Source organism: Mytilus californianus, unplaced genomic scaffold, assembly GCF_021869535.1.
Source record: "Mytilus californianus isolate M0D057914Y unplaced genomic scaffold, xbMytCali1.0.p SCAF_1, whole genome shotgun sequence".
NCBI lineage: Eukaryota > Metazoa > Mollusca > Bivalvia > Mytilida > Mytilidae > Mytilus > Mytilus californianus.
Genome location: NW_026262581.1, coordinates 94,983,690 through 94,995,472, shown reverse-complemented (window position 1 = coordinate 94,995,472; position 11,783 = coordinate 94,983,690). Strand labels below are relative to the sequence as shown.

Here is an 11,783-nt window from a genome sequence, read left to right as displayed (position 1 = left end):
TTTAAAAATTAAGTTTTATTTTATCACATAAACTGATATCTGAACAACCTGTCTTATTTTGGTATTAATGTTTAACTCTTTTCAAGATATTATGCACACATACCCAGTTTCCTATGTTTGATGGAAAAAAATTATAATTGAGCTCCAAAAATGAGTGCCATAAAATTGTTTTAATTTTTATAGAAATAAGGTAATATTTTTACATTTAACACCTTTTTAGTTGGGTACATCTACAAAATATCATAAAAGTGTCTATTTCAAAACAAGAATATCCTTTATATCTATAGGTCTTCAGTCAATATTAGAACTTGTTTACCCACTTCAAGAACACCTTTGATCTCTATAAACAAACACTCATATCATATGTCATTAAACTCTTCATTAACATTATATAATGGATTGCAGAAGTTAATGTCAGGTGGTGGGGAAGGCTGTGATACCATGAATTCATTCTCTTTGTCGTCTGGCTGAAGTGGTTCATTGACAGAATCCTATAAAAATAATAAAACGCAGGAGAAATTACCAGCACCCTCTTTGGTACATAATTTTTGTACATTGAACAGTAAGAGGCAAACAACTACATCATATTTTAAAATAGAAGCACCAATTTTAAATGTGATATTTTTTTACCACTAATAATAAATATTTTTTTCATCTCCCTTGATTTTGTTTTGTGGCCACTCGTGTCTGCAACAGAATCCGTTAAAAATGTGCCATTTGAAGTCCACTGTGAATAAAAATACATTTTAATAGATTTTCATCCACCTTGATCCACTCATTGTCCAATTGTGAGAAGAAAGGAAGAACATCATGATTCTAAGCTTACTTTTCATTAACAGAGCCTTCTTTGATATGATATTGTTAATCAATGTTATGCTTTGACTTGTGATTTTGTTATCTTTAATTAGATTTTGTAGACACAAGTTCTCTTTCTGTAGCATCTTTCATTTCATATTCTTTTTCGTACCTTTGTTGTTCTATCAATGGAGATTAAAAGGTAGCAGTTTGACATTACAGATAAACTGCTGACACAGATATATGTCTCACCTGTATGTAAATTGACAGCATGATGCAAATGTTAAAATTAAAATGGCTATACTTTAACATGCAAACTATGCAAAACATTCAAAGTCAATGAACCAAATCTATAGTAAAAATTCATGCATTTGAATCTCACCTTTCTTGAAAACTTCATGACTTGAAATATGCCAGAAGTGTTCATATGTCTCAAGTATATAAATACACCAGTGAAGGCTAATATTGTCAAAACTATCACTGCAACTAATACTGACACTACATATATCCAAACCTATAAAAAATTAGAAAGACATTAGGCATGAACTTGCTGTGGCGTAGCAATGATATCCGGGTAAGTCGTTAAATTATTGTTTATTTAAAGTGAATAAATTTTAATCTGATGTGAATATTACTGTCTTCAAGTATTCGGTTTTTTTTCTCTCATCAGGTTCATCAATAATTGATATTTTGGCTTCAATCCTGTTAACTTAATATGTTTTGCTTTGAAAAAGTTTGCTGTTTTGACTTTTGATGAAAGTTTAATAAGTGATTCTATCTTGCAGTTATGGAGGAAGTTATGTTTCATTGATTTCGTAAACATTCGAAGGTTGTGGTTCTTTCCGGGGACTCTGGTTTCCTCCACCAGAACACAATAGTGCTGAAAATGGCATTGAACATTAATCAATCAATTTCTTAAACATTCATTTTATGCATGTACTAGAAACATAGGTATTATAAGTCTATGCTTGTTCTATAAAATCCACAGAAATGTGTATCATCTAATGTCTTAATTATAAGCTATCTAGTGACCTCTAAACTTCTATTGATATTGCTATCATTAACATTTACCTCAATATATACTTTTATTTATATATCCTTTCAGAGCTATACAGTGGCACACTTTCAAATCTGTCACTTACTAACTTCCTGTTTGGCAGATGTGTGTATGTTCTTTACATTGATGCATATTTTTAAAAAAATATTGTAGTGTTTTTATCAGCCACTACAAATTGTTGCTTCTTGATCTTTGATACCAACTATAATATTGGTTAGCAAAACTATGTTCTTATCTCCTTTCTGTTGTCTGCTTCCACATTGTTTGGTATATTTATTTCATTGAATTCAAAAACAAGAGCCCCAGTAAACTCCTACTACATCTTGTTTCAATTGTATAAAATTTTGACAACACAAATTTCAAAAATAATGAAGAAACAATATTTCTCAATCTAACACATTCTGTATCCTCTGATAAAGTTAAGGTATTTGTTAATTCAGTCGATTGAAAGTAAATTTTTCCCAACTTTTAAACTAGAAAGATTTCATTATTGAAGTATTACTTACTGCAGGTGAACGGGACATCTTTAACATCTAAAATAAAACAAAATACAAGTTATAAAGTGTTTGTTCATAGATCTGAATTTTTTTTATTTTCCTTCAGCTTAATTTGTTTTGCCAAAATTCCCATAATCAAAGAGAAAGTAGTAGTGTTCAACATTTGTCTCCAAAATCACTTTATGAACAACCTGATGTTCAGTGGTTGTCGTTTGTTGATGTGGTTCATAAGTGTTTCTCGTTTTTTATATAGATTAGACCATTGGTTTTCCTGTTTGAATGGTTTTACACTAGTAATTTTTGGGGCCCTTTATAGCTTGCTGTTCGCTGTGAGCCAAGGCTCCGTGTTGAAGGCCATACTTTGACCTATAATGGTTTACTTTTACAAATTGTGACTTGGATGGAGAGTTGTCTCATTGGCACTCATACCACATCTTCTTATATCTATATAGCTTTTCTAATGTCCTCAACTACTGATATGTTCGACATCATATAAAGAAGATAATACAGAAACAACCATTTAAACTCCATTTATTGATTGATGTTGTTTAACGCACTTAGTTATATCATGGTGGACAGTTTCTATTAATGGAGGAAGCAGGAGTTTCTAGAGAGAACCTCCTTAAGACTTGACACTTCTATATGAAAATATTACTACAATGTACCATTGTGTGTTCTATGCCCAGGAAAAGTGGCAGGAAATCAGAACTGTAGCTTCACAAACATTTTTAAAGCATGATTTTTTTTTATCTTGGCATGTGAATTTTTATGTTTTTCGTTCAAAAAAAGATGTTAGCACAAATATAGGTCACATTACCAAAGATTGTTTGTGCTCCTTTCAAGTTAAATAAAACTTTTCTCACCATAATTAAAACCAAAAACTAACATTTATTATCAAAATCACCAGTTGATGTAATTGGGATGCACACTAAACTGCATCTAAAATCCTATTTGGTAGAATGCTGTGCAACACAAAATTGCAATGGACTATTAGATTTACCCATGACCTCTTATTTTTTATGAAAACATTATCCTTACCTGTGTACAAACTTGTCCATTGCCTTGAAATCCATCATAACAGCTACAGTTTCTACCATATCCTTCCTGTTATTAAATAAATATTTGGATCATTCTTACATTTTAACTCATTTATGATTCTTTTAGGTACCAGTCTAGTCAGATTTAAATATGGAATGTATTTTGAGAACAGCTCCATTAAATTTTCATGTCATAAGATGTTACCATACATAGAAAAATGTCCAATCAAATGTTCTGTAACAGTAAATTATGTGAAATTTATGATGCCAATCAGAAATGCTAATATCTGTCAGCAATCCTGTCTGCTGTGGACTTCTTAATTGAGACAAAAAAAAAGAAGCATTAAAAAAAGAAATATGTTGTATTAGTTTGAGACAAAAATCCTTACAAGCAATTGACAAAACCCAAAGCAAAGAAGCAGCACTTTTATTGCTGTTCTTCCTTTTAAAGTCACAATGAGACCTTCACCACTGCAAAAGCTTCTGTCTCAGCCCTGATCACTAATTTAATCAGATTTCTTTGCAAGATGTAACTTAACGCTACAACTGTGCATTAAAGATTAACACAGATATGGCAAAAATATCAACAAATTACAGACCCACAGTCATGGAATCTAACAAATACTCATAGTTTGCCTAACAATATCATGTAAAATAAATCAAGATATCTGTTAGATAACTTTTCAGGAAATACATATGAATACAGCAGTTTATCTGGTTGGTCTGCATTCCATAAATAAACAAACAAAAAGATAATCACTTGAAGACGTACACATAGACATAAGAAAACCTATATCTATGTAATAGAAAAGAGGGGATATACAGGCACTTGAAAAAGACAAATACAAGTATTTTCAATTATTTACCATTTTAAGGGTCAAATACACCAAACATTTACTTTTCATTTATACATAATCTAGGCAAAATAAACAAGGTTTTCTATATGATGCTCTCCAATGGAAATATTGACTCAGATACATTATAGTCTGGCCAGTAATAAATATGACAGCCAACATTATCTTCGTCACCATGTAATCCATCTTGACCCAGTCTGACCTTTATACTTACTATAAATATACATTGAGCATTAATATGACAGCCACCATTGTCCTGGTCACATGGGTTCTGACATTGTGACCCATCTCCCACCAGTCCAGGAAAACAGGTGCAGATAACTCTTCCACTCTGTGCTACTTCACATGTAGCATTTGGACTACAGCCTCCATTGTTGTAAAGACATGATAAACCTAAAGAGACAAACAAATCTTTGTTATATCCATGTATTAGGTTGATAAAACATACAAAGAAATTGAATGGAAATAGAAGTAAAGTTATAAAGTAAAGTTTTAAACTTGAAAAGAACAGTGAAAAACTCATTTGTAGAAAAATGTCTGATAAATCACTATTTGCTGCCATTTCTAATACTTTGTATAATGTAACTATTTTCTTCTTACAGTACCTCCACAAAGCATCATACCAGTACTACTCTCTTGAAATAACTTAATTAACTTCATAGCCAATTTACTTTACATAACATTATCTAAATAATATTGGCTAGATATATAAAACTTCATTTGTTCTAATTGCTGCAAAATAGAATGTCATTCCTGTATTAAAACTGTATACTGTGGATTCATTATTATTCGTAGATATAAAATGTTGTGAATTAAGGAAAATATCGTATTTTCATTGATATTTAATTTCACGATTTTGCATACAAATGTGTAGAAAATTGTACTTTGTTGAACATATTTGTGGTTTACCTTAATTTACATAATTGGTATCCAAAGAATAATAAAGAATACATGATAAAAATACTTACTCCAAGCTTGAAGGGTTCCATTAACATCCCTGAATTCACATGCTGTACCATTAAATCCTGATATGCATAAACAAACTCCTGTACCATTGATACCATTATGACAAACTCCATTATTGTTACATGGGAACTCTGCTCCCCCAGGACACTCTACAACAGAATTTTTCCAAGTTATACAAAACCAAACCACTGCAAATTATCACAAAATAAAAATCTAGATACGTATTGAGTATGGACAGTCCCATCACGTACTACAAGCTACATGGTAAATATCTAGATTTACAGTAACACTGATTATATCTATATATCTATAAATCAGACATAATATTATTTTCATCCAAGCAATTTTCTACACAGACTTACAGAGGCATTTGATTTACTGGTAAAACCTAAATACAATGTATCCAGACTTGCATATTTACAATCCTGTTCGAGTCTTCAAGATAAACTTTTTTAGCCAAAAGATTATTTTGTCAGGAATCTTGATGTGATCGAAATATTCTTTTGGACAAATTTGTTGCTCATATTTAGGTTTTATAAAACTATACATAAAATTACAATTTTTGGACAAATATTATGATTGTGACGACATGTTTTAAACATCAAAGTGAAATAAAAAATAACTTTTCAGCACTAAAGTGGTGAAACGACAAAGTTTTGGAAAATTTACAGAATTTTACTATTCAAATTGTTAAGGGTCAAATGAGGGCTCTAATTACACTCTTTTCCTCGTGTAATATATTAATTTAGGAATACATATGCATATGTTTTACTTGCAATTGAAGTTTAGAAAGTTCTATATACACTTACCTTGGCAATTTGGACCAAAGTATCCATGACAACATTCTGGAACCTGTTAAAAGTGAAAATAAATATTCACACAGAATGAATGCTATGGTAAAGAGTCACATGACAAGCTTCTTTTAATTTGAGAGATCAACACTCAACAAATCAAAAACCGGGGCTCAAATAAATGAACAAAAGGTATATATAGAAGTAGGAGACCCATTGGTGGCCTTGGGCTATTTTCTGCTCTTTGGTTTGGTTGTTGTCTCTTTGACACGTTTCCCTTTTCCATTCTCTATTCTATGTGATGTTAAAACTGTATAAATAATAACAAACAGAGGATAATAAACTATATGATTATAGTTATGTTTTATTCTGTCAATGCACTATTAACATTGATTGACTTGATTGCTTAAATGTAGCTCTCTTTTTGTTTTTATTTTGGTTTAATGGAAGAAACTACAATTGGGTAAGATTTTTATACACTACAATACTAAGTGTAAGGTAACATTAACCAGCAGCAGTGATATATTGTACCCTTCACTTACCAATGTTCGTTGTTCACATAATCCACGACAACCTTTACGTGAGTATCCATCATGATAAGGATAATAACAGTCCTTAATAAGGTCATTCTTATCCACCTGCTCATAACCTTCTGGACATAAATAGTAACCTATAGAACAAGCTTTACATGGACCCTACAACAAAGGTAATAAATGAATTGCAACATTTTCTAATCATAATAAAAATCAACTCAAGTGAAGTTTCTTCACTTAAGTGTCCAAATTATATCATCCTAATTTTTAAACAATAAAATGAAAAGTGAACTAATCTTACATTATCAAGGGCCAAATAACAGATCTTATTATACCTCCTCAAAATTTCCAATATGGTATCTGTCACATGATGTTTTCAAATAAATTATGATATATTTAATTAATCATATATGATTGTAATTCATTATCATCATATATTTGTACATGACTTACATACCATATCAGATCATTCCTCTGCCAAAAAAAATGATCATGGCTTAGTGTAAATAAGCATGAATGGACCAGTGATTAAACTCTTCAATCGAAAATAACACTTTTATATTTCTTTAAGTGCTTTTCTTGACTTACATTCATCAGATTTGCTCAAACCCAAACCTTTGAAAGTCAAGGGTGAATAAGTACCTAAACATGTGAAGAGACCATTTAAGGGACAAATAAAAAGAATAGCCAAATCAATTTTGCACTCAACTTTGTCTGACGGACTTAGAACTTAAGTTTCTTTATAGTTTCTAAATTCATCAACAGAAAATTTTAAAAAGATATATGAGAAATCAAGTCAGCACCAAAGCATTGACTACTGAGCTGATGATAATATCCTTGGAGACTAATGGTCCACTAGCAGTGGTATCAACCCAGAGCTGATGATAATACCAAGCTAATGATAATATCCTTGGAGACTAATGGTCCACTAGCAGTGGTATCAACCCAGAGCTGATGATAATACCAAGCTAATGATAATATCCTTGGAGACTAATGGTCCACTAGCAGTGGTATCAACCAAGAGCTGATGATACTACCAAGCTAATGATAATATCCTTGGAGACTAATGGTCCACTAGCAGTGGTATCAACCCAGAGCTGATGATAATACCAAGCTAATAATATCCTTGGAGACTAATGGTCCACTAGCAGTGGTATCAACACAGAGCTGATGATAATATCCTTGGAGACTAATGGTCCACTAGCAGTGGTATCAACCCAGAGCTGATGATAATACCAAGCTAATGATAATATCCTTGGAGACTAATGGTCCACTAGCAGTGGTATCAACCCAGAGCTGATGATAATACCAAGCTAATGATAATATCCTTGGAGACTAATGGTCCACTAGCAGTGGTATCAACCCAGAGCTGATGATAATACCAAGCTAATGATAATATCCTTGGAGACTAATGGTCCACTAGCAGTGGTATCAACCCAGAGCTGATGATAATACCAAGCTAATGATATTTTCCTTGGAGACTAATGGTCCACTAGCAATGGTATCAACCCAGAGCTGATGATAATACAGAGCTGATGATAATATCCTTGGAGACTAATGGTCCACTAGCAGTGGTATCACTGACTACTGAGCTGATGATAATATCCTTGGAGACTAATGGTCCACTAGCAGTGGTATCAACCCAGAGCTGATGATAATACCAAGCTAATGGTAATATCCTTGGAGACTAATGGTCCACTAGCAGTGGTATCAACCCAGAGCTGATGATAATACCAAGCTAATGATAATATCCTTGGAGACTAATGGTCCACTAGCAGTGGTATCAACCCAGAGCTGATGATAATACCAAGCTAATGATAATATCCTTGGAGACTAATGGTCCACTAGCAGTGGTATCAACCCAGAGCTGATGATAATACCAAGCTAATGATAATATCCTTGGAGACTAATGGTCCACTAGCAGTGGTATCAACCCAGAGCTGATGATAATACAGAGCTAATGATAATATCCTTGGAGACTAATGGTCCACTAGCAGTGGTATCACTGACTACTGAGCTGATGATAATACCCTTGGAGACTAACAGTTCACTAGCAGTGGTATCACCGACTACTGAGCTGATGATAATACCCTTGGAGACTAACAGTCCACTAGCAGTGGTATCACTGACTACTGAGCTGATGATAATACCCTTGGAGACCAACAGTTCACTAGCAGTGGTATCACTGACTACTGAGCTGATGATAATACCCTTGGAGACTAACAGTCCACTAGCAGTGGTATCACTGACTACTGAGCTGATGATAATACCCTTGGAGACTAACAGTAGAAAATGGAAATAACACTATATTATATTTGTTGTGCCTGAAGATTAGAAATTAAAAGTTCATCATTACTTTACACCACACAAACTTACAAAGACAGTGTTTACTTGAGTTATATTACACTGATGTAGTATAGGTGACAGAAGACCATCTATACCATGGACCACACCTCCTGCTGTTAACATGTTTGGTGCTGATATCAAAATATTATTCACGTAGACCTGAAATACAAGAAAAATGTTAATTACATAATGATTTTAAAGTAGGGTTCATTATTCTTTTTTTTTCTATCTCAAAAATATATGGTAAAAATTCTGGCTCAATTTCAGTCTCTCTTTAGCTGTAAGCAATCACTTAGTAATGTACCAATATTCTCTGACTGACTTAGCAATCGCTTACAGCAATAGTCAAGTTAAGATTAATACTGATTTGGTTTCACACTTGCAACACTTGCTTGTATGAAAAATCTATGATAGCTTATACAAGTTGTCATGAAGAAACAAATATATGCTACTTTGGTCAACTTTAAAACTTTGACAATCAGAAAAAAAACAAAGAAATCCTTTTTCCATTATTTACAAAATCATGCCACAAATATACAAATTAAATGCATCCTAATCATTAAAATTATCCTTTTGTATATGGTCATTTGAAGAGGCATTTATAATACAATTTTATAATACAAATTCTTGTTACCGATTCAGAGAAGCAGAAGGGCATTCAATTAACATTGTCAATAACATACAACTTAAAATAAATAAGTTAAGTCTTTTATTAAGGTTGTGATTGTCTTCAAGGCTAAATCTAGCATCTATGAAAATGAATATTTTTTCACTTTGTATTTTTTGACGTTTTGATACAAATTTGTGGCCATGAGAGTAATTTACTTCCACATTAGATTTTGGAAATGGACTTGAGAAAAATTGCTTGAACTTGAATGTTGATATGTTTGAATGGGAAGCCATGAGAGTAACTACTAACCAATAAAATAGTGATGCAAAGAAATGCATATTTGGTTGGTTTGTTTATGAAGTAAATAAAGGTGTTATGCCTACTGCAAGTGGGCACTATTTAAGTTACTATACCTTGCTACCTATTCTGGTAAACTTTAATTGCTGAGTGGTGCCTAGTACAGTGGGTATTGTTTCTCCATTTTCAAATGAGCTCAACAATCGTATTCTTGGTAACATATAAAACTTCAGGTACCTTGATTGCTAAAAAATACATTATATTTCAATGCCAAAAATAATTCCTATTAAAAAAAAATTTCGTGTGTACTGTACCTATCTTCTATTAATATATGTAAGTATGTATATACAATTAACAGCCATTTTAAAAATCTGGATTTGAGTATTCCTTAAGAAATGTTAAAGCAAAAAAGTGTCACAACAAAATCTAAGATTTGTTTTTTTTTAAATGCCTGTTCAGAGGTACAAACAGTATACTTATAATTGAGATACAATATCAAAACTATGCTGAGATCTCAGGTACAAATACTATGTATATTATAAATACAAAGTTTAATGTCCAACCATTGTTGTCAGTTCTGAGGCATCAGTACTATTTTCATTTCTAAGTTCTGAGGAAACAACAGTGCTGGCTGGTTCATGCTTACTACAAAAGAATGTTATGTCCAACCATTGCTGAGTTCTGAGGTACCAACCTTATGTACTGGTTCATACTTATTACAAAAGAAATGTTATGTCCAACCATTGCTGAGTTCTGAGGTACCAACCTTATGTACTGGTTCATACTTATTACAAAAGAAATGTGATGTCCAACCACTGCTGAGTTATGAGGTACCAACCTTATGTACTGGTTCATACTTATTACAAAAGAAATGTGATGTCCAACCACTGCTGAGTTCTGAGGTACCAACCTTATGTACTGGTTCATACTTATTACAAAAGAAATGTGATGTCCAACCACTGCTGAGTTCTGAGGTACCAACCTTATGTACTGGTTCATACTTACTACAAAAGAAATGTTATGTCCAACCATTGCTGAGTTCTGAGGTACCAACCTTATGTACTGGTTCATACTTACTACAAAAGAAATGTTATGTCCAACCACTGCTGAGTTCTGAGGTACCAACCTTATGTACTGGTTCATACTTATTACAAAAGAAATGTGATGTCCAACCACTGCTGAGTTCTGAGGTACCAACCTTATGTACTGGTTCATACTTACTACAAAAGAAATGTTATGTCCAACCATTGCTGAGTTATGAGGTACCAACCTTATGTACTGGTTCATACTTACTACAAAAGAAATGTTATGTCCAACCATTGCTGAGTTCTGAGGTACCAACCTTATGTACTGGTTCATACTTACTACAAAAGAAAAGTTATGTCCAACCATTGCTGAGTTCTGAGGTACCATACTTATGTACTGGTTCATACTTACAACAAAAGAAATGTGATGTCCAACCACTGCTGAGTTCTAAGGTACCAACCTTATGTACTGGTTCATACTTATTACAAATAAAAAGGTGATGTCCAACCACTTCTGAGTTCTGAGGTACCAACCTTATGTACTGGTTCATACTTACTACAAAAGAAATGTTATGTCCAACCATTGCTGAGTTCTGAGGTACCAACCTTATGTACTGGTTCATACTTATTACAAAAGAAATGTGATGTCCAACCACTTCTGAGTTCTGAGGTACCAACCTTATGTACTGGTTCATACTTACTACAAAAGAAATGTTATGTCCAACCATTGCTGAGTTCTGAGGTACCAACCTTATGTACTGGTTCATACTTGATACAAAAGAAATGTTATGTCCAACCATTGCTGAGTTCTGAGGTACCAACCTTATGTACTGGTTCATACTTGATACAAAAGAAATGTGATGTCCAACCACTGCTGAGTTCTGAGGTACCAACCTTATGTACTGGTTCATACTTATTACAAAAGAAATGTGATGTCCAACCACTGCTGAGTTATGAGGTACCAACCTTATGTAC

At 32.9% G+C, this 11,783-nt stretch overlaps 1 protein-coding gene across 1 annotated transcript in view; it reads right to left on the bottom strand.

Annotated features, from left to right (window-relative positions):
- The window catches only part of LOC127710232 (stabilin-2-like), a 64,803-nt gene continuing 53,020 nt past the window's right edge, over positions 1-11,783 (bottom strand). Inside the window, exons 30-39 of the mRNA XM_052215998.1 lie at positions 9,900-10,028; positions 8,907-9,035; positions 6,540-6,692; positions 6,016-6,058; positions 5,209-5,355; positions 4,455-4,633; positions 3,388-3,453; positions 2,359-2,385; positions 1,178-1,309; positions 1-491 (exon numbers count right to left, since the gene is read on the bottom strand). Of these exons, the coding sequence (XP_052071958.1) occupies positions 360-491; positions 1,178-1,309; positions 2,359-2,385; positions 3,388-3,453; positions 4,455-4,633; positions 5,209-5,355; positions 6,016-6,058; positions 6,540-6,692; positions 8,907-9,035; positions 9,900-10,028 (1,137 nt within the window). The 3' untranslated portion in view covers positions 1-359. The remainder of the gene's footprint in view (positions 492-1,177; positions 1,310-2,358; positions 2,386-3,387; positions 3,454-4,454; positions 4,634-5,208; positions 5,356-6,015; positions 6,059-6,539; positions 6,693-8,906; positions 9,036-9,899; positions 10,029-11,783) is intronic.